This window comes from Bufo bufo, chromosome 3 (assembly GCF_905171765.1).
Source record: "Bufo bufo chromosome 3, aBufBuf1.1, whole genome shotgun sequence".
Lineage (NCBI taxonomy): Eukaryota > Metazoa > Chordata > Amphibia > Anura > Bufonidae > Bufo > Bufo bufo.
Genome location: NC_053391.1, coordinates 553853629 through 553881383, shown reverse-complemented (window position 1 = coordinate 553881383; position 27755 = coordinate 553853629). Strand labels below are relative to the sequence as shown.

General features: G+C 44.6%; 2 protein-coding genes across 5 annotated transcripts in view; one reads left to right on the top strand and one right to left on the bottom strand.

Moving 5' to 3' along the window:
• The window catches only part of RB1 (RB transcriptional corepressor 1), a 350867-nt gene that overhangs the window by 94113 nt on the left and 228999 nt on the right, over positions 1–27755 (bottom strand). The gene's annotated exons all lie outside the window — the stretch shown is intronic.
• On the top strand, positions 25407–27636 carry LPAR6 (lysophosphatidic acid receptor 6). Its single transcript, XM_040425463.1, has one exon. It carries the CDS (start codon positions 25837–25839, stop codon positions 26878–26880), a length of 1044 nt encoding a protein of 347 aa, XP_040281397.1. The 5' UTR covers positions 25407–25836; the 3' UTR covers positions 26881–27636.

Genomic DNA, 27755 nt, shown 5'->3' with positions numbered 1-27755 from the left:
AAGCTAAACGTCGTTTCGGCGCAGTACCGGATTCGACGTTTAGCTTTTTCTGAATGGTTACCATGGCTGCCAGGACGCTAAAGTCCTGTTTGCCATGGTAAAGTGTAGTGGGGAGCGGGGGAGCAGTATACTTACAGACTGTGTGGCTCCCGGGGCGTTTCAGAGTGACGTCAGGGCGCCCCACGCGCATGGATGACGTGATTGCATGGATCACGTCATCCATGCGCATGGGGCGCTCTGACGTCATTCTGGAGCGCCCTGGGAGCCGCACGGACGGTAAGTATACTGCTCCCCCGCTCCCTACTACTACTATGGCAACCAGGACTTTAATAGCGTCCTGGCTGCCATAGTAACACTGAACGCATTTTGAAGACGGATCAGTCTTCAAATGCTTTCAGTTCACTTGCGGTGTTACGGATCCGGCGGGCACTTCCGGCAAATGGAGTACACAACTGATCCGGACAACGCAAGTGTGAAAGAGCCCTAATGGATATTTTGAACGCAGTGATCGCTTCTAGCATTTGAGCAGATACTTGCTTAAGTGTCAATTCCTCAGGCCCCTCCTCAGCAAGCATATCCGACATAGCTGCATCTGCAGTAGTGCTCGCTCTAGTGTGTACAGTACGCTGAGGTAATGGCAAGCGTGCGCTCTCATCTGGATGTCTAGCAAACTCACTCAATCTTTCAGTGGCACTTTGTGGCCCCATTGGTATGTCAGGATAGGAACAGTTGTCAGGGGTGTTGTCAGATCTTGGAGTCCCTTACAGTGGGTCAATGCTATTCAGCGCCTTGTATGTCTCTGGTAGGAGTCCAGAAAAGGTTTTCTAGGGCAGCTAGGAGCCCCTATATAAGCAAGAAACTATGCTTAAAACTGTAGGCAGGGTGAATATGGAGCATGCAGTGACACTAGATAGGTAAACTGTAGCAGTTGGATAAGCCAGGGAATGAGCTGTAGCAGCAGTGGTGTTGGCCAGGGGACGCGCCGCAGAAGCAGTTATGGAGAAGCGCTGTCTCTGGATCCTTCCCTCTTCTTGCTACTTCAGAGGACTGGCCACGTGGTGGGAAAAGGGGGACTCCAAACTCAGGGCCAACGCTTCCTATCTCTCCTGTGGGGGCCCCGATCAGTACCCCCACCTGAGCGGCTCGTCTCCGATCGGTCTCAGGGAGTCCCTCTGAGCACGTCGCCACAGCCGTCCGAAATCCACCTGCGGCACTTGCTGCGCACCTCTTCTGCTTCCCCAGTATGCAGGATTTTGAACCAGCAGTCTACCTATAATCTGTGAGGTTCTCTCAGTGGGCTAACGGTAGTCGTGTGCTGTCAGGATTTGTCCTGTAGTGGCTACAACCACGGAGCTACGTTTTAACAGGTTAAACAAATCCATAAGATTCCAAGGGACACAGGTGGAATACATGCAGACACACACTAACTAGATCCGTATCGTTCTAAAAAGTCTCATCACTAGCGATACACAGCCCTACATCATACCTCCCAACAGACTTAGATCTGGCGAGACAGTCTCAGATTAAGATGACTGTCCAGTGGTCCTGAGAATGCTGAGCAATGCAGTGACATTATCATGCTTGATGGGCTGTGTAGGAGGAGCGCACAGGCTTGGACATAGGCGGGCTGCAGGTGTGATGTCACTGCACTGCGACTGCTGCAGAATGTCCTCCGAGGACAGGCGAGTATTAGACATCTGCCCATTCTTAGACACGTTTTACTAGCTGCATAGTTTAGATCCAGTGCTTTCCTTTAGGGCTCATACCAATGGCCATAACAAATCTGGGTTGTACGGAACCATACAGAATGTACTTCTGAATGCCTTATACTTCACATAAAGATGCTTAGTTTTTTTTTCACGGATTTATACATAATTTAAGAAAATTTATAATTTATCACATGCAGCAAAATTTGAGATTGAGCACATGAAACACACATAAGGGACATTAAATCAAATTAATATAACAATGTTTAGGGGATGGCAACATGGAGTGGTTGTGGTCTGGTTGGGACGCAGGCACGAGCCACAGCAACTACATATTAACTAATTCAGACCACATTGTTTATGCAGTCTTCATTTTTAATGGGTGCACAGTAAACTACAAAACCATGTGGCAATTAACAATGTGGTTTTAATTAGGTGAATGCTTGGCTGCAAGGCGGCCGCTTCCACACTGCAGCATAGCTGCTCCATGTGGCTATAGCCTAAAAGGATTCTCTGGGATTTTTATACTGACGGCCTATCTTTAGGATAGGTCTTCAATATCTAATCGGTAGGGGTCCAGGGTTCTGCAGTAGCTATTGTGCCAGAAGTAGGCATCTGGACTACACAGTAGTAAACAGATCTGGTACCTGCACTGCTGTTCTCATTCAGCAGCACAATATAGTCAACGAAGCAGGGTAGTTCTGGCACTGGAGCTATTGGAGAAAAGCCGATCGGTGAAGGTGCCGGGAGTTGGACCTCCGCTAATGTGATATTGAAGACCTATCCCATGGATGGTATAAATAAAAAAATCATGGAGAACCCCTATAAGTACGTCATTACCATAAAAGCTAAAATCACACTTTTTTTTATCATCGTTTCTGTTGGGCCTACACAAATGTGGTACTTGAAATAATTTTATTCAACATAAAACATTACCACTTACAGCAATGTTCCCCAACTCTGGCCCTCAGGGCCCGCCCACCTGCCAGCCATGTTTTTCAGGAATTTCTTAGTACTGAGCAGGTGATATAATTAGTGTCAGTGCATCAGGACTTAACTCAGTCATTTATTCTGTGGGATATTCCCAAATCATGACCGGTAGGTGGGCCCTGAGGACTGGAGTTGGGGTAACACTGACTAGGGCGTGTCCACTTTGGAAAATGCATTTATGCCCTAGGCCAGGGATAAGTAACCTTCAGCACTCCAGGTGCTGTGAAACTACAACTCCCAGCTTGCACACTTACTCGGCTGTATTTGTAACTCCCAGAAAAGAGGATTCTGGGAGTTGTGGTTTCAGAACAGCTGGAATGCAGGAGGTTGCTGATCCCTGCCCTCGGCCATTCTGAGTTAATTGAGGGTTCAGGATTCTGATCTATTTACCAGAGTGAACACTGAGCAGAATAATTCTTATGCAATGCTTAATTTCCCCTATTGTAGAAAACCTAAATACTTGCCGACAGGTTCCCTCACTGATTACAGCTGAATGCTTGGGGGCGCAGCAGCCAGACAACCTCTAGGTGTATTAGGGTACGTGTTACAGTGTTTGACCATGTCACAGCCACACTGGCAATAAGAAGATATGATATTGCTATGTGATGACTTTACTTTCCATAGTAACCTCAGGCTAATGTCTTGCTCAGGGCTCCAGAGCAGACTTCATTGTGACTTTTTTCATATTGTGTAATATAGTAACGCGTGTGTGGCATATGTGATATCATACCGGCATGTCAGAGCAAAAGTTATGTGTAGATTAATGACAAGTGCTAGAGACACCCTGTGTAAATCATGTAGTTCTGGGAATTCCCTGTAGACAGCTGAATCACTGTCTCCCTGCTGACTACTCCCGTTTCTGGAATTAGCTTCCACAATGACAACCTTTTACACATCAAATTACTAATATCTAGAACATTGAGAAAGCAAACTTATAAGAAATATACAGTGAGGAACAGAAGTATTTGAACACAATGCGATTTTGCAAGTACTCCCACTTAGAAATCATGGAGTTGTCTGAAATTCACATTGAAGGTGCATTCCCACTTTGAGAGACAGAATAAAAAAAAAAAGTTTTCAGGAAATCACATTGTATGATTTTTAACCACCTCCCGTCTGCCCGTTGGAGGTAAAGTGTTATAATGAATGATCAAAAAATCATATGTACCCAAAAATGGTACTAATTAAAAAAAAGTCAACTCTTCCTGCAAAAAACGAGCCCCTGCACAAGACGATCGGCGTTAAAAATTAATAATAATATGGTGTTCAGAAAATGGAGACACAAAAACTATTTATTTTCAAAAATTCTTTATGTTAAACTGAAACAAAGAAAGTAGACATATTTGATATCATTGTGTCTGTAGCAACCTGCTCTATAAAAATAGCACATGTTCTACCCTGTCAGATGAATGTTATAAAAAAATATATATATAAAAACAGCGCCAAAACAGCCATTTTTCAGTTACCTTGCATCACAAAAAACATTATATAAAGCAATTAAAAATCATATGTACCCCAAAATAGTACCAATAAAACTGGCACTTTATCCCCTAGTTTCCAAAATGGGGTCACTTTTGGTAGTTTCTACTGTAAGGGTGCATCTTATGGTACATGGCTAAAAACTAGATCAGCAAAATCTGCCTTCCAAAAACCATATGGTGCTCCTTTTCTTCAGTGCCCTGCCGTGTGCCCTTACATCAGTTTACAACCACATGTGGGGTGTTTCTGTAAACTACAGAGTCAGGGCAATAAATATTGCGTTTTGTTTAGCTGTTAACCATCGATGTGTTAAAAAAAAAAAATTGGATTAAAATGGAAAATTTTTAAATTTGATCTCCATTCTCCTTTAATTCTTGTGGAACACAAAGGGTTCAAGTTTGTAAAATCATTTTTAAGTAACTTGAGGGGTGTAGTTTCTACAATGGGGTCATTTATGGGGGGTATCCACTATGTAAGCCCCACAAAGTGACTTCTGACCTGAACTGGTTCTTAAAAAGTGGGTTTTGGCAATTTTCTTAAAAATTTTAAGAATTGCTTCTAAAATTCTAAGCCTTCTAACGTAGTAAAAAAAATAAAATGACATTTACAAAATGATGCAAACATAAAGTAGACATATGGGGAATGTTAAGTAATAAATATTTTATGAGGTATCACTTTGTTTTAAAAGCAGAGAAATGGAAATTTAGAAAATTGTGAATGTTTCAACATTTTTGGTAAATTTGGGATTTTTTCATAAAGGTGAAATATATGGACTCAAATTTATGACCATCATGAAGTACAATGTGTCACGAGAAAACAATCTCTGAATGGCTTGGATAAGTAAAAGCGTTCCAAAGCCATTACCAAATAAAGTGACATGTCAGATTTGCAAAATTAGGCCTGGTCAGGAAGGGGGCAAATGGCCCGGATGTGAAGTGGTTAAAGAATTTATTTGTCTTGCACTGCTGAACATAAGTATTTGAACACCTGAGAAACAGCAAGAATTCTGGCTCTCAAAGACCTGTTACTGTGCCTTTAACCACCTCAGCTCCCCTAGCTTAAACCTCCTTAATGACCAGACCACTTTTTACAATTCTGCACTACACTACTTTCACGATTTATTGCTCGGTCATACAACTTACCACCCAAATTAATTTTACCTACTTTTCTTCTCACTAATAGAGCTTTCATTTGGTGGTATTTCATTGCTGCTGACATTTTTACTTTTTTTGAAAATCAAAATTGACCGAAATTTTTGCAAAAAAATGAAATTTTTCAGTTACTGTTGTAAAATTTTTCAAATAAAACTACATTTCTATATACATTTTTCTCAAAATTTATTGTTCTACATGTCTTTGATAAAAAAAAAAATGCAATAAGTGTATATTTATTGGTTTGGGTAAAAGTTATAGCGTTTACAAACTAAGGTGCAAAAATGTGAATTTACGCACTTTGACTTTCTGAGCACCTGTCCTGTTTCTTGAGGTTCTACAATGCCCAAACAGTAGAAACACCCCACAAATAACCCCATTTCGGAAAGTAGACACCCTAAGGTATTCGCTGACGGGCATAGTGAGTTCATGAAAGTTTTTATTTTTTGTCACAAGTTAGCGGAAAATGATATATATTTTTTTCTTACAAAGTCTCATATTCCACTAACTTGTGACAAAAAATAAAATTTTACATGAACTCACCATAATCCTCAACGGAATACCTTGGGGTGTCTTCTTTCCAAAATGGGGTCACTTGTGGGGTATTTATACTGCCCTGGCATTTTAGGGGCCCTAAAGCGTGAGAAGAAGTCTGGAATCCAAATGCCCTCCTAAAAGATTCTCATTGGAATTTGGGCCCCTTTGCGCACCTAGGCTGCAAAAAAGTGTCACACATGTGGTATCGCCGTACTCAGAAGAAGTAGGGCAATGTGTTTTGGGGTGTATTTTTACATATACCCATGCTGGGTGAGATAAATTTCTCTGTAAAAAACAACTTATCCCATTTTTTTATACAAAGTAGTCATTTTACAGAGATATTTCTCACACACAGTATGGGTATATGTAAAAATACACCCCAAAACACATTGCCCTACTTCTCCTGAGTACGGCGATACCACGTGTGACACTTTTTTGCAGCCACGTGTGACACCACGTGCGATACCACGTGTGACACTCGCCATGCCCCTCACGAAATACCTTGGGGTGTCTTTCTAAAATGGGGTCACATGTGGGGTATTTATACTGCCCTGGCATTTTAGGGGCCCTAAAGCGTGAGAAGAAGTCTGGAATATAAAAGTCTAAAAATTTTTACGCATTTGGATTCTGTGAGGGGTATGGTGAGTTCATGTGAGATTTTATTTTTTCTCACAAGTTTAGTGGAATATGAGACTTTGTAAGAAAAAAAAGAAATAATTTCCGCTAACTTGTGCAAAAAGAAAATATTCTAGGAACTCGCCATGCCCCTCAAAAGTGATCTTTATAGCGCTGCAGCGATTTTACAGTGTTTTTGCAGTGATCAGAAAAAAAATATTTCTGTCACTGCGGTGGGGCGGACTGAACGCAAGTGTGCGCACAAGATCAGGCCTGATCGGGCGAACACTGCGTTTTTTGTAGAGCCTATAGAACATGTCCTATTCTTGTCAGCAATTGCGGACAAGAAAAGGCATTTTCTAGTAGTTCTGGCAATGTGCAGATCCGCAAAATGCGGAAAGCACATTGCCAGTGTCCGTGTTTTGCGGATCCGCGGATCCACAAAACACATACTGACGTCTGAATGGAGCCTTACAGAGGGGTGATCAATGACAGGGGGGTGATCAGAGAGTCTATATGGGGTGATCAGGGGTTAATAAGTGACGAGTGGGGGTGTAGTGTAGTGTGGTGCTACTTACAGAGCTGCCTGTGTCCTCTGGTGGTCGATCCAAGCAAAAGGGACCACCAGAAGACCAGGTAAGCAGGTATATCAGACGCTGTTAACAAAACAGCATCTGATATACCTTTCAGGGGTTAAAAAAATTGCATCTACAGCCTGCCAGCGAATGATCGTTTAGCTTTCGATCCTGTGAACGGGCGTTCACAGGAAATCTCGCGTCCAGGAGGAATAACCCGGCCGCCCGCAGGACGCATCCCTGCGTTAGGAGGTCGGGAGGGTTAAAAAGTCCACCTCTACTCCACTCAATTATCTAACTTAGTAGCACCTGTCTGAGCTCTTTAAAGACCCCTGTCCACCCCACAGTCAGACAGACACCAACTACTACCATGGGCAAGACCAAAGAGCTGTCAAAAGACAACAGACAAAAGTGTGGACCTCCACAAGGCTGGAAAGGGCTACGGGGCAATTGCAATAGATCAACTGTGGAGCGATTGTTAGAAAATGAAAGAGGCTAAAGACGACTATCAATCTCCCTCGGACTGGGGCTCCATGCAAGATCTCACCTCATGGGTTATCACTGATAAGAAAGGTGACGAATCAGCCCAGAACTACAAGGGAGGATCTGGTCAATGACATGAAGAGAGCTGGGACCACAGTTTCAAAGGACACTATGCAGTCATGGTTTCAAATCATGCATTGCATGGAAGGTTCCCCTGCTCAAGTCATCACATGTCCAGGCCCGTCTGAAGTTTGCCAATGACCATCTGGATGATCCAGAGGAGGCATGGGAGAAAGTCGTGTGGTCAGATGAGACCAAAGTAGAACTTTTTGGTCTAAACTTCACTCGTCGCATTTGGAGGAAAAAGGAGGATGAGTTGCATCCCAAGAACACCATCCCTACTGTGAAGCATGGGGGTGGTAACATCATGCTTTGGGGGTGCTTTTCTGAAAAGGGGACAGGACGACTGCACTGTATTAAGGAGAGGATGAATGGGGCCATTTATTGTGAGATTTTGAGCAACAACCTCCTTCCCTCAGTCAGAGCATTGAAGATGGGTCGTGGCTGGGTCTTCCAACATGACAACGCCCCGAAGCACACAGCCAGTATAACCAAGGAGTGGCTCCGTAAGAAGCATATCAAGGTTCTGGAGTGGCCTAGCCAGTCTCCAGACCTAAATCCAATAGAACATCTTTGGAGGGAGCTGAAACTCTGTGTTGCTAAGCAACAGCCCCGAAACCTGACAGATCTAGAGGAGATCTGTGTGTAGTGGGCCAAAATCCCTGTTGCAGTGTGTGCAAACCTGGTCAAGAACTACAGGAAACGTTTGACCTCTGTAATTGCAAACAAAGGCTTCTGTACCAAATATTAAACACTGATTTTCTCAGGTGTTCAAATACTTATGTTCAGCAGTGCAAGACAAATTGTTAAAAAAAAAAAATCATACAATGTGATTAACTTTTTGAAAATTTTTTATTCGGTCTCTCAGAGTGGGAATGCACCTACAATGTGAATTTCAGACCCCTCCATGATTTCTAAGTGGGAGAACTTGAAAAATAGCAGGGTGTTCAAATACTTCTGTTCCTCACTGTGTGTGTGTGTGTGTGTGTGTGTGTGTGTGTGTGTGTGTGTGTGTGTGTGTGTGTGTGTATATATATATATATATTTATTAATTGATTGATTTTCATTAAAACAAAAGCATTAGTATACCAAACTCATAAATCATAAAGCTACAACACAATCCTTTCAGTAATAAAGATAGTTTGTGAGGCCAAATATCTTAGCAGAAAAGATAAACTGTGCCATAAGACTCTGTTGATAGAATCTATAGTTCATATATAAGCAGTACAACATGAATAACTAGTTATATCTGTGTGACCATCCAATTACCCTCTCCTAGCAGCAAAGAAAATCCTTAATCTTAATTAGAATAAATTAGGTGCAGCTAGGCCTTATCCACACATCAGTATTTGATAAGTATTATCATTCCCGATCTTGGCTTAAAAACAAATTAGTTAAATTGACTAAAAGGCACACACATTTGAATAAGGCCTCATTCAGTATGGGTCCGCAAAATATGTGGACAGCAACCATGTGCTGTCCGCATCCATAGTTCCATTGCGCGACCCCGCAAAAAAGATAGAACATGTCCTATAGGTATTTCTATCATAGTGCTGGCCATGTGTGGTGCGCTAATTGCAGAACGCACGCGGGTCGGTATCTGCATTTTCGGATACGCAATTTGCGGACCGCAAAACACTACGGCCGTCTGAAGTAGCCCTAAATGTGGGGATGTTGAAAATGTCAACTGTCTGAGCGTCTCTTTACAGCTGTATTATACTTGCACCTAACTTTAGTTCAATATTATGCCTCGTAATTTTGGCAAGAGAGGGAACATGTTGCAAAAAAGTTTGCCCAATTGTGTGTCAAGTTTACTGTTCCATAAAACTGAACATGCCTGCTGCAAACTGAATAATATGAGCCTCTGTCTCTTTCTGCAACATTAGACACAAAAGGACATTACACATACACTCATTGATTATAAAAAAATTGTCGTTAGAATGGAACTAAACTGTGTGTGTGTGTGTGTGTGTGTGTGTGTGTGAGAATATAATGATATATCGTATTTTTCGCCCTATAAGACACACTTTCCCCCCCCCCCCCCAAAAGTGGGAGAAAAATGGCAATGCGTCTTATGGGGCGAATGCTGCTGTTTACACTGATACACCGCCGACCGCATGCTGCACAGCGCGACCGGCATGTGTATCAGCGAGGAGGGGCTGTGAATGACCCCCAATACAGGGGGTGGGGGCTGACATCTACACTAGTTTTTTAATGGCAGCGGGGGCCCGGTGCAGTCACTGTATTCTATTGCACCGGGGGCCCCGCTCATTGTACTAATCGGATCTACTGTAACTACAGGCAATGTTTAACTATAGAATATGTTCGATCCAGCAGTCTGTACTTACGAGCATAGCAGGCAGGAGGCTGGGCGGGCACTGGCAGCGTAACTTCCTACGTCACGTGCCTGCTCCGCCCACTTTATGAATGAAGCAGGCGGCGCAGGCACGTGACGTAGTGAGTTACGCTGCCAGTGCCCGCCCAGCCTCCTGCCTCCTATGCTCGTAAGTACAGGCTGCTGGATCAAACATATTCTATAGTTAAACATTGCCTGCAGTTACAGTAGATATGATTAGTAGAATGAGCAGGGCCCAATGCAATAGAATACAATGCCTGCACCAGGCCCCGCCCCCTGTATTGGGGGTCATTCACAGTGGCTGACACTGTTATGGGGGGGGGGGGAATGTGTGGATGTCAAATAGCATAAGATGCTATTTATCCATTATCCACAGATGCCCCCATAACAGTGTCAGCCACAGACCCCCCCCCCCCATAACAGTGCCATCCACAGACCCCCCCCCCCATAACAGTGCCATCCACAGATCCCCCATAATGCGTAATCCACAGATCCCCCATATTAGTGTCATTCACAGGCTACCATTAGTTCAAAGCCCACCAAAAGCACACCTTTTGGTTCAAAATATTTTTTTCTCATTGTCCTCCTCAAAAACCTAGGTGCGTCTTATAGGGTGAAAAATACGGTATGTAAGCCAGATTGCTGTACCCTTTGCTCAGGGGGTATGGATTAATTAGCTGACTAGAGTGTGACCCTTTGAGACTAGAATATTGAACCTTTTCACAAAATTCTAATTTTAAGCTGCATTAATGCAATTCCTTTTAATTTGCATTACTGAAATAAATAGACTTTTGCATGATATTCAAATTTTTCGAGATATATATATATGAGAGAGCGAGAGAGAATTCAAAAAGCCAGCAGCACTCCAGTAAAGTCAAAAAATAAACATGGTTTATTCACCCAGTGTCAAATAGCAGCGACGTTCCAACCGCTTGTTGCGGTCTCTCTCAAGCTTGAGAAAGACCGCAACAAGCGGTTGAAACGTCGCTGCTATTTGACACTGGGTGAATAAACCACGTTGATTTATTTTTTTTTACTTTACTGGAGTGCTGCTGGCTTTTTGAATTTTCTCCATTGAATGGGACCTTAGTGCCAGTTCGTATTGGCCTGATTTTGCACCCGACTGTTAGTGTGCTGAGTCTTCATTTTCCATTATATATATATATATATATATATATATATATATTATATACACACACACACGAGAAACTCGAAAAATTTGAATACCATGCAAAGTTCATTTATTTCAGTAATACAACTTAAAAGATGAAATATATGAGATAGACTTATTACATGCAAAGATAGATATTTCAAGCCTAGATTTGTTATAATTTGGATGATTATGGCTTACAGCTTATGAAGCCCCAAAGTCACAATTTTGAGGTACCCTTTTCTCGGGGGGTAATGGATTAATTAGCTGACTAGAGTGTGACACTTTGAGCCTAGAATATTGAACCTTTTCACAAAATTCTAATTTTAAGCTGCATTAATGCAATTCCTTTTAATTTGCATTACTGAAATAAATGGTCTTTTACACGATATTCGAATCTTTCGAGTTTCACACATATATATAATATTATATTATATTGGGCCGTCTCTAGTCTGGATACAAGATGACATGGAGGCATACAGGTTCTGTATGGTATCCTGTGGCACATGTTGCTGCTGATCCTGCAAACTCTTAGGTTGCCAAAGATGGTGTTCCAGGTGGTCCCATAATTGCTGAATTAGCAATAAACTGGGCAGGCCAAGGAAGTGTTGCAATCTACAATCTGGCGGAGATATTCCTGGGAAACCCATGCTGTGTGTGGGCAACAATTTTCCTGCAAAAAATGCCAGTAGGAATCCCTGCTAGAAAGCAACACATGGCCTCTGGGTGTCCTGAACAGGAGTAGTTAGTGTCCCTCGTTTCACTATTAGGGGTGACCGACTGTTGTATGCAATTGCTCCCCAGATCATCACACCCACAATTGGATCGGTGTGTTATTCCACAGCGAAGGCAGGATTGAAGCACTCACCAAGCCTCCATACTTGAACCCAACCATCTGGGAACACAAATAGAACCTGGATTCATCACTAAAGAGGATACAGCTCCAAACTACAGCAGTTCAGGTTTCTTGTTCACTACACTACAGCAAACAAAAGGTGACCGTGGCTGCCTGTCAATGGCAGAACATGTAATGGGTAGAGTAAATGAAAAAGGACGATTCTGGCACTTATTGTTCTTCCCATAAAATCTTCCGCTTTATTGAATCACATCATATGCGGAACAGTATCACAAACAGCTTGTTTGTGATACTGTTTCGCATATGATGTGATTCAATAAAAAGGAAGATTTTAATGGGAAGAACAATAAGTGCCAGAATCGTCCTTTTTCATTTACTTTGCCTACGTCCAGGAACTTGCTGGCTTGACTCCGGGCACACGGGATACAATATACTGACTAGGTTAGCTGGATAAACGTTACCTACATGTAATGGGTACCATGACACTGAATCTGCTTCTGCTAAGCACCTGGGTTTGGGGGGTACTATCTCTCCTTGGGGAGAGAGCGCCTTAATCGGCGTGAGGAGACTTATAGGCCATTCATGCTCTTCTGGAATTCTGCGAAGAAAGGGATGCAAATGAGCTCTTAACAAGCTCTGCCTCTAATGCCACCAGATGTAAGGCAGCTATCCTTAAGTCAATGTTCAGCTCTTTAAATAAGCCTTGAGACATGACTCGGACAGGGGCGGACTGAGAACCCTCAGGGCCCCCGGGCAAAATAAATCAAGGGCCCCCTTACAGGCCCCACCCATGTTCTGCTGCAAGCCCCACCCTTGCCCCGCCTCCAGCCACACCCTACACAATCTTTTAATAAGATTTCAAAGTTAAAGCGACACAAAAGGCACCCAGACCACTTCAGCTCATTGACGTGGTCTGGGTACAGTGTCCCTTTTGCAATTCGAGCTGCAATGTTCTAGAGCAGGGGTCTCCAAACTTTTCAACAGGAGGGCCACATTGAAGATTTTACAAGTATTCGGGGGCCGGAAAAAAAAATCAGTTATGTATTAAATTAAATGTATATATTTTACATGGATCGTTTTTGTAATCAGCATGATATGACTGAGAACAAAAGAGAAAAAACTTTAGCAAAACAACGCAAAGACACCCGTGTCCCTATCAGCGGTGTCCCCATCAGCACAAAAATGTCCCCATCAGCACAGCAATGTCCCCATCAGCACAGCAATGTCCCCATCAGCACAGCAATGTCCCCATCAGCACAGCAATGTCCCCATCAGCACAGCAATGTCCCCATCAGCACAGCAATGTCCCCATCAGCACAGCAATGTCCCCATCAGCACAGCAATGTCCCCATCAGCACAGCAATGTCCCCATCAGCACAGCAATGTCCCCATCAGCACAGCAATGTCCCCATCAGCACAGCAATGTCCCCATCAGCACAGCAATGTCCCCATCAGCACAGCAATGTCCCCATCAGCACAGCAATGTCCCCATCAGCACAGCAATGTCCCCATCAGCACAGCAATGTCAGCATCAGCACAGCAATGTCAGCATCAGCACAGCAATGTCAGCATCAGCACAGCAATGTCAGCATCAGCACAGCAATGTCAGCATCAGCACAGCAATGTCAGCATCAGCACAGCAATGTCAGCATCAGCACAGCAATGTCCCCATCAGCACAGCAATGTCCCCATCAGCACAGCAATGTCCCCATCAGCACAGCAATGTCCCCATCAGCACAGCAATGTCAGCATCAGCACAACAATGTCCCCATCAGCACAGCAATGTCCCCATCAGCACAGCAATGTCAGCATCAGCACAGCAATGTCAGCATCAGCACAGCAATGTCAGCATCAGCACAGCAATGTCAGCATCAGCACAGCAATGTCCCCATCAGCACAGCAATGTCCCCATCAGCACAGCAATGTCCCCATCAGCACAGCAATGTCCCCATCAGCACAGCAATGTCCCCATCAGCACAGCAATGTCCCCATCAGCACAGCAATGTCAGCATCAGCACAGCAATGTCAGCATCAGCACAGCAATGTCAGCATCAGCACAGCAATGTCAGCATCAGCACAGCAATGTCAGCATCAGCACAGCAATGTCAGCATCAGCACAGCAATGTCCCCATCAGCACAGCAATGTCCCCATCAGCACAGCAATGTCCCCATCAGCACAGCAATGTCCCCATCAGCACAGCAATGTCAGCATCAGCACAACAATGTCCCCATCAGCACAGCAATGTCCCCATCAGCACAGCAATGTCAGCATCAGCACAGCAATGTCAGCATCAGCACAACAATGTCCCCATCAGCACAGCAATGTCCCCATCAGCACAGCAATGTCCCCATCAGCACAGCAATGTCCCCATCAGCACAGCAATGTCAGCATCAGCACAGCAATGTCAGCATCAGCACAGCAATGTCAGCATCAGCACAACAATGTCCCCATCAGCACAGCAATGTCCCCATCAGCACAGCAATGTCAGCATCAGCACAGCAATGTCAGCATCAGCACAGCAATGTCAGCATCAGCACAGCAATGTCCCCATCAGCCGTGTCACCCTTAAGCACAGCAATGTCCCCATCAACGATGTCCCCATCAGAACAGCAATGTCCCCATCAGCGGAGTCCCCATTAGCAGCTGATAGGGGCCACCACTGATGGGGACACTGCTGTTGGGGACACGGCTGATGGGGACACCATTGATGGGGACACCCGTGTCCCTATCAGCGGTGTCCCCATCAGAACAGCAATGGCCAAATCAGAACAGCAATGTCCCCATCAGAAAAGCAATATTCCCATAAAAAAAAAAATATTCCCATCAAAAAAACAATATTCCCATCAGAAAAACAATATTCCCATCATGGGGACACCCACTGATGGGGACGCTGCTGTTGGGGACATTGCTGTGCTGATGGGGACACCACTGATGGGGACGCTGCTGTTGGGGACATTGCTGTGCTGATGGGGACACCACTGATGGGGACACCCGTGTCCCTATCAGCGTTGTCCCCATCAGCACAGCAATGTCCCCATCAGCGGTGTCCCCATCAGCACAGCAATGTCCCCATCAGCGGTGTCCCCATCAGCACAGCAATGTCCCCATCAGAACAGCAATGTCAGCATCAGCACAGCAATGTCCCCATTAATGATGTCCCCATCAGAACAGCAATGTCCCCATCAGCGGAGTCCCCATTAGCAGCTGATGGGGACACCACTGATGGGGACACTGCCTTTGGGGACGCGGTTGATGGGGACACCCGTGTCCCTATCAGTGGTGTCCCCATCAGAACAGCAATGTCCCCATCAGAATGGGGACGCTGATGGGGACATTGCTGTACTGATGGGGACACCATTGATGGGGACACCTTTGTCCCCATCAGCAGTGTGCCAATCAGCGGTGTCCTCAGCAATGTCCCCATCAGCACAGCAATGTTCACATCAGCAGTTTCCACATTAGCAGCGTCCCCATCATTGCTGATGGGGACGCCGCTGTGCTGATGTGGAAACCGATGATGGGTCACCGCTGATGGGGATACCCATGTCCCCATCAGCGGTGTCCCCAGCAATGTCCCATCAGAACAGCAATGTCCCCATCAGCAGTGTCCACCGCAACATCCCCATCAGCACAGCAATGTCCCTGTCAGCGGTGTCCCCAGCAGCATGTGTCCCCATCACCGCTGATGGGGACACCTCTGATGGGGACATTGCTGTGCTGATGGGGACATCGATTATGGGGTTACCGCTGATGGGGACATTGCTATCCTGATGGGGACACCATTGATGTGGACACCCATGTCCCCATCAGCAGTGTGCCAAACAGCGGTGTCCCCAGCAATGTCCCCATCAGAACAGAATTGTCCCCATCAGCAGTGTGCCCATCATCGCTGATGGGGACACCTCTGATGGGGACATTGCTGTGCTGATGGGGACACCATTGATGGGGACACCCGTGTCCTCATCAACGGTGTCCCCATCAGAACAGCAATGTCCCCATCAGCACAGCAAACTCCCCATCAGCAGTGTCCCCAGCAGCACAGCAATATCCCCATCAGTATGTGTCCTCAGCAGCTTGTGTCCCCATCAGCGCAGCACAGCAATGTCAGCGTTCCCCATTGTGTCCCCATCAGCGTTGTGCAACACTTGCCTCCGCTGTAGCCGGCTTCTGCTCCTCTTCTTTTTTTTTTCTTCTTGGACTCCTGAGTCCCGACTCCCGCCCGCTGCTACACACGTGGATTTGTTATTTCAAACAGCGGGCGGGAAGAGGGGAGGTGCCGCACCTGTGACGTCACTGGTTGCCGGGACATCGGCGGTCCCAGCAGCCAATCAAAAAGCACAGCGTGACAGCATGGGCGGTTGTGCGGCTTTCGTTCCTGCAACCTGTCAGCTGCGGGCGGGCGCGGAATCGAACACACAACACAAGCGTGACAGCATGGGCGGTTGTGCGGATTTGGTTCCTGCAACCTGCCAGCTGCGGGCGGGCCGAATCGAACGCACAAGCGGGCCGGTTCTGGCCCGCGGGCCGGGGTTTGGAGACCCCTGTTCTAGAGAAACTGCATTGTTTACGTTCCAGCAATAAGACAGCCTCTAGTCGCTGGCAGCCACCTGAGGGCTTCCTGGAGTAAAACAGACCTTTGGTCCGGTATCTGACGCTGGACGTCCTCACACTCTGCATGATGACCTCCAGGGTCAGATTTTTCCCTATAGGAAAGCATTGATTCAATGCTTTCCTATGGGGTGATCTAATCTCAGCGTCCATTAGTGAGCCTCTGTTAGAAACAGTCCTCTCCACCTTGTACTTGTTCCACTGATCTGCTACTTGCGGGCTACGTGGGCATGAGTTCAGTCACTTCGGCGCATGATCCCGCGAGACCCGTGACCTACAGCGGCGGGTCTCGCGGGATCACGCGCTGCAGGACGGGATTGCGCACCGAAGTGACTGAACTCATGCCCGCGCAGCCCACAAGTAGCGGAACAATTACAAGAGGGGTGGGGAATAGCCAAATTAAAAAATATTTTAAACCAAAAGGTGTGCTTTTGGTGGGTTTTGAACTAATTGTGGTCTGTGGATGGCACTGTCGTGGGGGCTCTGTGGATGGCACTGTCGTGGGGGCTCTGTGGATGGCACTGTCGTGGGGGCTCTGTGGATGGCACTGTCGTGGCGGCTCTGTGGATGGCACTGTCGTGGGGGCTCTGTGGATGGCACTGTCGTGGGGGCTCTGTGGATGGCACTGTCGTGGGGGCTCTGTGGATGGCACTGTCGTGGGGGCTCTGTGGATGGCACTGTCGTGGGGGCTCTGTGGATGGCACTGTCGTGGGGGCTCTGTGGATGGCACTGTCGTGGGGGCTCTGTGGATGGCACTGTCGTGGGGGCTCTGTGGATGGCACTGTCGTGGGGGCTCTGTGGATGGCACTGTCGTGGGGGCTCTGTGGATGGCAATGTCGTGGGGGCTCTGTGGATGGCACTGTGGGTGACACATATATAGTACCTTATGCTATATATGGGTCATCCACAGATCCCCCCATAACAGTGTCCCTGTGAGTGAATGACCCCCAATACAGGGTCTGGGATCCGGCATCTGTGTTGTAATGGCAGCGGGGCCCGGTGCAGTCACTGTATTCTATCACACCAGGCCCCGCTCACTGTAATACTAATTTTCATATGTGAACAAGTAGATAAATCCTCTGCGATCCTCTCCCTCTCTGTACTCACAAACTCAGTAGCAGGCAGGCCGGGCGGCAGCGCAACTCACTGACGTCACGCGCCTGCTCCTCCCACTTGATGAATGAAGCAGGCGCATGACGTCAGTGAGTTACGCTGCCGCCAGGCTGCTACTGAGTTCGTGAGTACAGAGAGGGAGAGGATCGCAGAGGATTTCTCTTCTTGTTCACATATGAAACTTAGTATTACAGTGAGCGGGGCCCGGTACGATAGAATACAGTGAGTGCACCGGGCCCCGCTGCCATTACCACCATTACCAGGCCAGCATACAGTGAGTGCGGCGGGCCCCCATCCCCGCCAGGCCCTTGGACCATGCCCGAAGTGCCCGACCGGTCAGTCCGCCCCTGGACTCGGATATTAAATAAGCCAGCTGGAAATGATCGGCGTGGGTTTCCTCTGAGTACTCTGGTTTCCTCCTACTTTCCAAAAACATACTGATAGGAAACTTACATTGTGAGCCCCATTGGGGACAGCTTGATGCTAATGTCTGCATGTATATACAGTCTGACTATAGAACTGCAGAATATAACAGCGCTATACAAGTGCAAAAATAAATCTGTGTCTAGATGGTGGACAACCAAAATGTCGGAGCTGCTTGTGCTTGTTGGTGGATTAAATGATCCTCTCTACTGGTAGTTTTGTGTGGCTCACCCAGAGCCCGTTCGTCATGTTTGTGTCCTAACATAACCATTGAGTCCAACACCTTCTAACAACTAGGTCAGAATGGCCTAGATGGAGGACAATTCGTCGAAACTTCCAAACAGCTTCTCTCAGTCCAATGATGAATGGCCTCTCAAAAGTCTGAGCTGGGAAAAATGTCTTCAAGTCCGTCATAGAGACATGCCTACCAGTCAATGGTCTCACACTAAGAGGAACACTACCCAAAAGTAGCCTCTGGGAGTCTTTTTATAGGTCAGCTAGGAAAGCACTTTATGGCGAGACCCAGTGTTTTATCAGACCACATCTGTAATCATTTGCATATCTGCCGGATGCATAACTGCATGCCAATGTTTTGCAGCAATCCAAAATTACTGAGAGTTATTTTTTTGTCAATGTGTGTACATTCTAAATATGAGATACGGTATTCTTTATTTAATATGCAGCGTTTTAAAGGAAATGTGTCACCAAAAATTTTATCTAACAGATAGTAACACATCTCCTTTTTTCTAATCTGTTTTTATTCTCTGACTAGCTCAAGGACCCGGCTTTGCTCGGGTATATGTACTCTACCGTATTTAATTTAATGTTTGTGTGTGTCGTTAAAAGATATTCAACACTATCCACTATAAAGCCTCATGCACACGTCCGTGAAACACGGACCGTGAGATACCAGCCTGGATTTCTTCTGAGTGCAGGAGCGCACCGAGTCATTGGTTGCTATGACATTGTGCGCTTCCTGCTGCCGCCGCAGTACAGTAATACACTAGTATGATCTATACCAGTGTATAACTGTACTGCGGCGGCAGCAGGAAGTGCACGGCGTCATAGCAACCAATGACGCCGTGCGCTGCTGCACTCAGAAGAAATCCAGGCCGGTATCACACGGTCCGTGTTTCACGGACGTGTGCATGAGGCTTTATAGTGACATCTACAGCACCCCACCCCCAAAACAGTGACTTACACCCCCCCCCCCCCCCCCCCACAGTGCCCCGTCCCTTAAAATTGGACCTCCACCCCCTTAACTTTGACCTTTACAGCAGCCTTCCCCTTAAATAGTGACTTTCACAGCATACCACCCCCTTGACTGACTTCCACAGGGGCCCGCCCCCTTAACAGTGGCCTTTAATGGATCAGGGGCGTGTCCTTTTGAACAGCTCACTCTAAGACCTCATGCACACGACCGTTCCGTTTTTTGCAGTCCGCAAACCGCCCATTGTAGACATGCCTATTCTTGTCCGCAAAACGGACAAGAATAGGACATGCTATATTTTTTTTGCGGGGGCTCGGAACGGACCAACGGATGTGGACAGCACACGGAGTGTGATGGGCCCGCACCCGAGCTGCAAAAACTGCGGCTCGGATGCGGACCTGAAAAACGGTTGTGTGCATGAGGCCTAAGACAGCAGCACTGTACTGTCTGAGTGTGCTCTGTTGGGAGAAAATCACCCTTCCTCCCACCTCTGCAGCTGACAGTTTATTTTTACCTTCATTTTTTTAATCCGTCGGCTGAGTGGAGGGGGCGTGGCCTAACCAGATCGGGGCATGACTTAGCGGGACCTCTAAGACAGCAGCACTGTGTTGTCTAAGTGTAAGCTGCAGGGAGAAAGTCACCCTCCTTCCCACCCCTGCAGCTGACAGTTGATTTTTACCTTCATTTTTTCAATCCATGTCGGCTCCGGAGTGGGAGGGGGCGTGGTCTAACCAGATCAGGGGCCTCGCTTAGCGGGACCTGGGTGCGGGGTTTTAAATCTTTTGAGGGCGGACACATTGTGGCAGGGGACATGTCTGGGCTCCTTCCTGCAAAAGTGACGCCCCCCTGGGCACCTTACTGGCTCATTTGCATACCAAATAAACTGGATTTTCAGAGGATAAAAACATCTATTGCTGGAACAAAGGCACATCTGGAAATAAGGTACTAAGTGCTATTAGGCCATGGCTTTACTTCAATAGCGATTATCCTGGTGACAGATTTCCTTTAAAGCTCTCCTACAGCAGTGAAGAAAAATGGCTGGGTTGTTATGGAAACCTGGAGTAAAATTGTATGTGGGGACTGGAGGACCTGCGAGCTTCTATTGGCTGATAAGGGTCATGTGACCAAGCTTCTATTGGCTAATGCATTTTTGGGGACTATGTCAGGAACGGTACGTCCTAGAGAGCTGAGACCTGGTCTAAAACCTTCCCGGACACCTGATGTACATGTGTGCCAAATTTCATTATTGTAAAAGCGACGATGCGGATTCCTTTAGTGGACATACATACATACATACATACACTCAGCTTTATATATTAGATTGTAGATTTCAAATTTTTTATTTCCTTTACATTATGAGGGCAGCCATCTTGCCTGAGCTGTTCTTAACAGCATTTACACAGTATAAAAAAATTGCTATCTGGCAGCCCCATGGGCCATAGACACAATGCATCGGGGGAAGGGGGACCCTATTGACTTACTTGAGAACGTTTTCTAGGCATGCTCTGTGACTTGTGCATAGGTCACTGCACAAGGAAAGAGTAGATAAGCTCTGACAATCACCTATTGTGAATGGTGGATCCTGCGTTATCTATACACAGAGGTGATATAATTTCAGGCAGGATTAGAATGAGTTAACTGCTGTAACAAGATCTGTACAAACCAAGAAGTGGTGCCCATTATTAGACATAGTGGCCAGTGCAAAAAACAGCAGGATTTTTTGTTTTAGTTTAAATATAAAAAAAAAGTTGTTTTTTTCAAATACGTTAAACATAAAAAAGTAATTTAAACAGCAGGTCATTTTCTGATGACACATTCCCATTCTGCTTTACTGTTTTTTTTATTTTGTTTTTTTATCATGAGAGACTTGAAAAAGGCCCACAGAGCTGGGTTTATACTTTGCATATGGAAATGAATAAAAGAACTTCACTTTTTTCATCTTCAGTTTGGAATGCTGCCTCATATTTCGAATATTGTATAGTGGAGGGAACATTAGTACGGGAGGATCAGCAGTCTCTAATTTTGGTGGTGCTGCTTTCTTATGAGGATTGCATAATATTTGCAGATGTAGCAAACGTTAATTGACGATGCCTTAAACACAATGCTGTAGCAAAACTTAAATTGACACAACAAAAGCCATTGAAAAAGTCACAAATTCCTTACATCACTGGCCAATTAACATTCAGAGAACACAAGTTAAAACACTGCCAGCTTAAAAATAAAATAAAAAAAAATTAAATAAAAAAGTTCATTGAAATACACTTGTCCCAACAAGTTTTGCCTGAACTACACCACAGAGTTCCTATACTTAAGCGTATCCACACCTTCATGATATGGCTTGGTATACAAGCTGTATATTTAGTGTCAAAACAATAGGATCCAGTCTCTTAAAACTAGTATTTGCAAAGTTAATGGGCAGCACGGTGGCTCGGTGGTTAGCACTGGTGCCTTGCCGCGCTGGGGTCCTAGGTTTGAATCTGACCAAGGTCACCATCTGCATGGAGTTTGTATGTTCTCCCCGTATTTGTGTGGGTTTCCTCCGGGTACTCAGCTTTCCTCCCAGACTACAAAGACATACTGGCTTGAAGAAAGGCTTCCCTTATTAGAGGGCATGCACACGACCGTGCTCCCACTGTGTTGCAGTCCAAAATCAAACGCAGGTCCTCAAAACACAGGCACCGGCCGTGTAAACACCACAGCACTGGGTCAATGCTTCCACTCCGCAAGAAATAGGACATGTCCTATCTTTTGCCATATCTTGCTGATCGCCGACCCATTCAAGACAATGGGTCCGCGATGCGGAGTTCACACGGTCGATGCCCGTGTTTTTGCGGAACCACTGCAGTTTGCTTTCCCCACCACAGACACAGCAGCCCTGCGGCCATGTTAACGGGGCTTTATATGCGATCTGTTTGTATGCCCACTAAGTGCATGGTGCTATCCCTAGCAGGTCATAGAAGCATTTGCTGAAAACAAGTGCCCCATATGCAAACAGAGGTGGAGACACGCGTCTCATTTCCATATGACCGTGTTTTGCATCCGTGACTGATGCACATTTTTTGTTTTTACAGATTTCCCACAGACCGATTCACTGCGTATGCAAAAAATGTCATCCAGGTGCTGTGCGCATCCATATGTCCGTTTCGCAAATTAGAGAACATGTCCTATTTCAGACAAGAATAGCCATTTCTTTTAATGGGACAAATGTGGACTGTACACAGAAGGTGTCCGTATTCTACGGATCAGTGGTTTGCGGATCGTCATACGGACATTGTCATGTGCATGAGCCCTTATTCCGAATTTTTTTATTTTTTTTATTCAAACATTTAAGATAAGCTGATCAAACAAGGCTTGTTCACCCATAAACACACAGGTTTATTTGAATGGGGAGAAGGAACCAAGCTGCTGCCAGCCATTTCTGCCAGAGTCTTTTATCCCAGAAGAACTAATGATGAGGCATGTTCAAATCAAACATATATGATCCCCAACATTTCTCATGGGGGACGGTTATACATACATATGTACAAATCTTCCATCTTCCTCACATTCATGCATTTGTGGGTTAATATTTCCCATCTCTTTGAGATATGAAAGCCATTAAACCTTGTTGAATGTTTATTCGGTGACGAGACCATTAATTCAGAATAAAACGTGCTTATCAGGTGCTCTGCTCTATATGTTTTTCCACTGCTATCAACTGCCACTCTGGAACAGAAGGCAGTATGGAGGAGCAGGAAGGTATTATTTATTAACTCCTTCAGGACAAAGCAATATTGTTTTTTCCCCTGCCATAACTGCTTGATGGTTCCACTGACATGAGAGCTTGTTGGCAAAACCATTTTTTTTGTTTTTCTACTTTCTGCACAATAAAAACTTTTATAAATAATTATTTGCTTTTGTGTTGTCATTTTCAGAGACCCATAGCTAATGTTATTTTTATTGGACAGAGCTGTGTGAAGGTTTGCTTTTTTTTTTACAAGATGAATTGTAGTTTTTATTGAAAACATTTTATATTATTTTTGGGACGGCAGGATGAACACAAAAAACAAACAAAAAAAACAGTAGCTTTTTATTATTTAACAGCAAGCAACATGCAGGATGATAGTTTCATAGTTCTAGTTAGTTGCGGTGATAATCATGTGCACTAAAACTGCATTTTTTATTTTTTATAGATTTAGTAATGGGACAAGGATTTTTGAGTTTTTTTCCAGTGTCACTAGGGGATCTGATGAGGAGATTGCTTTTCACTGCACTTCTTCTGTAATGCTATGTATTATGCATGTCAGTGAAGACCTGGGGGTCTTCATTAGGCCCCACCTGCTATAGATACCTATTGGCACCTGGTGATCTTGTCAAAGGGGCATAAGCGGTAACTGATGGCAAAATACCTTAGATGGCAAAATCATTACTGGCTGCAGCATCTACGGGATTAAGCAACCAGGATCTGTGTTAACCCATCGGTTGCTGCAGAGTGTCAGCTTCAACATAACCTTGTGCCATACATTTATGACCCTTGGTGTTCACTATCTAAACACCAGCTAAAATTTAAATGCTTAGTAACCTGCACTAAGAGCTTAAAGGGGTTATTTCATGGGGAAAATAATCGTGCTTCTTCTTTCCTCATGAAATTTCCTAATTAATTAATACGTGTCATCCATCCATCATATCCACTATAAGCATTCTTTATGAACTTAAAGGGGTTATCCTGGAAAAGATAATGATGACCTATCTTAACATCGGCAAAGAGGAGAGGCCGGCACCCCGCTGATCAGCTGTCTCAGGAAGCCGCTTTCTCCCCCACTGATGAGCAAGAGATGGTCAGCAAGGAATGCTTCCTTCCTGACAATCACTTGCTTCATTGAGACATGTAAAGTGATCTCAACTGTATTTTTTTGCTTTACTCACCCTAGATAGTTTTAAGTGGCCTTAAAAAAAGTTAATTATACAGTATTACAAGATCTATAATCACTGTTCTGGTCATAAACGATCCTTGTATATCCAGAAAGTTGCTCATCACAAGGATCCACTGATGCCCCCTTCTGAATGCACTGTGGTTCTGGCTTGTTTCTTAATCAGCTGGTAATATACTAGGAAAGCAACATTTCAAGCAAATATCGTACATCTTTACAATGCTAATTCTTCCTTGTATTACACGCATCAAAGGAAAATGTCAATGAATACATTGTATCAACAAGGCACAGATTTGTCATTAACCATATACTTACAAGTGACAACCATGACAGGAGTTTTATGCTTTTAAAACACAAGCAAACCAAAAAGAATAAAGAAACCTCTATAAAAAGACTTGTGGACTGTTTACACAGTGTGTAAAATGATGAGGCTGGAATCCGAAATAATGGCTCAACACATGTTTATCCTTTTCTCTATCCCCAGCTGCTTTCTGACCTGGTGATAAGTGGCAGGGCAGCTCAGGAAGGGCAAGGAGGTCAGCACGGATCTTATCTTGTCAAGGTGAAATCTTTCCTGGCTACAAAGTAACCAGTGGAAAAGAAAAAGCAAACTTGAATCTTACCAATATCGTTAACAAGCTGCTAAAGAAAACAAAAAGGAGAATCCAACGTGAACATTTTGGAAGATGTTGTCATTTACATTTTACAAAGTGGTACATAAAAATTTTATAATCTGGCCTTGGCAGATTCCCCTGGTATGGCAAAAGTATTGAATATTTTAGACAAACTCCAAACAGTTACCAAGTACTAAAGTTTTAAATCTACTTTTCATGACCAAAAACAGCATTGAAGACTGGTACATTACTAATACCAATCAAAAAGTGCAAAGTAGTATGATATAAAAGTATACAGTATATGCTTTAGTAGGCTAAATGCACTACAGAGCTTTAAGAGTTAACCAATCACTCAGCAGTATCTCTTGCTGGTCAATTGCAATCCCCTCAGGTATATTCCCTAAAGACTTTATCAAACTGAAAGCAGAGCAAGCAAACAAACTGGGCAGAGTCTAGCCTTTGTTTAGGGACGGCCTCTTCCTGTGTTATTCAGGCTTTTTGTGTGTAAGGTTTCAAAGGAGCAGACGCTTGTACAGGCATTACACATCCGAGCACGCTGGATTCTGTCTCAACCTAAAACTGTGCCTTCTTCATCAAAGCCAACAAGTTTCCACTTGAAACATCTCCAGAAAGCAGCACAAGAGCTCCCTGGGCATATTTGGATTTTCCTTAAGAGACAAGACATTGAAAATGTACTGTGTTCTCTCAACATCGTCTGTGAAACAGCTTCTGAAGCAGGCAGTCTCACCTTTAACTGCTAGGTGCTAGGCAGTAAAGACAGCAGCTGTACTGGGCGAGAGGATCCTGAGGAAGTAATAAACTGGAATATGGGAGATGGTTATGACTTTACATATACAAGTGCCTGATACAGCTTTCTTTGGAAAGGAAAATTTCACCTGAAAGACCAAAGATATTCCTGGGATTCTAGGACTTCCAATTATGATGGTAAGCGATAACATCTCGGTCACAAACTGTACAGCTGATGACAACTTTAAGTACACCTTGTATGGATGTGTATTTAGCATGGTGTTTGTTCTTGGCGTCATCGCAAATTGCGTTGCCTTGTACATTTTCACTTGCTCCTTAAAAGTGCGGAATGAGACCACGACATACATGATCAATCTGGCTATTTCAGACCTCTTGTTTGTGTTTACGCTCCCTTTTCGGATTTTCTACTTTGCAGCCCGCCACTGGCCTTTTGGCGATATACTGTGCAAAATATCTGTCACGCTGTTCTATACAAATATGTATGGCAGTATTCTGTTCCTCACCTGTATAAGTGTGGATCGGTATCTGGCTATAGTATACCCTTTCCGGTCCAAGACCATCAGGACAAAAAGGAATGCGAAAATTGTCTGCCTGGCCGTGTGGTTTACTGTTCTTATGGGCAGTGCCTCTTCCAGCTTTTTCCAGTCAACTAATGCAAACAACAAAAACAATGCTACAAAGGCTTGCTTCGAGAACTTCTCAGAGGATACTTGGAAAACATATCTGTCAAAGATTGTGATATTCATTGAAATAGTGGGATTCTTCATACCGCTCATCCTTAATGTTTTCTGTTCAACGATGGTTTTGAAGACATTGAAGAAACCAGTTACTTTAAGCAGAAGCAAGCTCAACAAAACTAAGGTGCTAAAAATGATAGTTGTCCACCTAGCCATCTACTGCTTCTGCTTCATCCCATACAATGTCAACTTAGTGCTTTATTCTCTGATGAGAACCCAGGTTTTTAGCAACTGCTCAGTGAAGGCTGCAGTCAGGACTATGTACCCCATTACATTGTGTATTGCAGTCTCAAACTGCTGTTTTGACCCCATCATCTACTACTTCACGTCTGAGACTATTCAAAACTCCATCAAAAAGAGGAACCGACCTATGAGGAAGGACTCTCACTTCTCCGAAACCTTGGCTACAGAAAATTTCATTCAGCATGGCTTACAAACTCTGAAAGCAAAAATATTTGAAAATGAGTCTACAATATAATGTCTAGATGACTTGGAGTGAAACAAAGAGAAAAATCCTTGTACCTGGATTACTACAGCAGAGAACATGGTTGCAGGATCTAACAAGCCAAACCCTGTTAAACCTGGTTGCCTATAACAAAGCTTTTCTCTTTTGCTAAAATGTGGAAAAATCTATGGTACCCAACTACTCATTTTCTGTATTGTAGTGTTGTATCAAGAAGCATCCAGTGGGGTCTGGATAACATCGGAAGGCATGGAGGAGGGGAAATCTGGTGTGATATCTTATACAACCTATAAAAGGCAGAAGTGCTATGTAAAACAACATGCTGCTGTAGCTGCCTGCTGCCTCATGTTCATTAGATCCAAAGAGGTGGCAGCTGGCAGTCTAAATTTCTTTAAAACTGTATAATCATGTACATATGTGGTTGTGCTGGCTTTACCTGAAAGTATTTGAGAGAAATGAAACAACTATTTTCTTTCAAGAAAGTCTAGTTATTGGTGCAAATGGCGGCTACTTGCTGACAGTCTATGGACTCTCAGCGTCTTTGTCCCTGATTGAGTAAAGAGGTCAAATGTTGTCTTTATCCTTCTTACAGAAGGCAATTCTATTTAGTATATTACTGAACATAAATATAGTATTTGACTTGGCTCATGCTCTTTATGAACACTGTATATGCAAATCTACTGCACTGAATAGTGACTGGTGAATGTATTTTAAGCTGGCACTTTAACCAGAACAAATTGCTCGGCTGATACTTCAATTAAACTTTCTTAAATCTAACATTCTGACAGATGAGTATTTTTTTTCACACTGGGATGTTTCTTAGAGCAGAGAGATTAATTTGTAAAAAAAATAAATAGTTCATTCGATGCCCAGAATAAGGTTTAGACCTA

What these genes read in the sequence shown, in the direction of transcription:
- LPAR6 (XM_040425463.1), top strand. Translation starts at nt 25,837, where the DNA reads ATGATGGTAAGCGATAACATCTCGGTCACAAACTGTACAGCTGATGAC.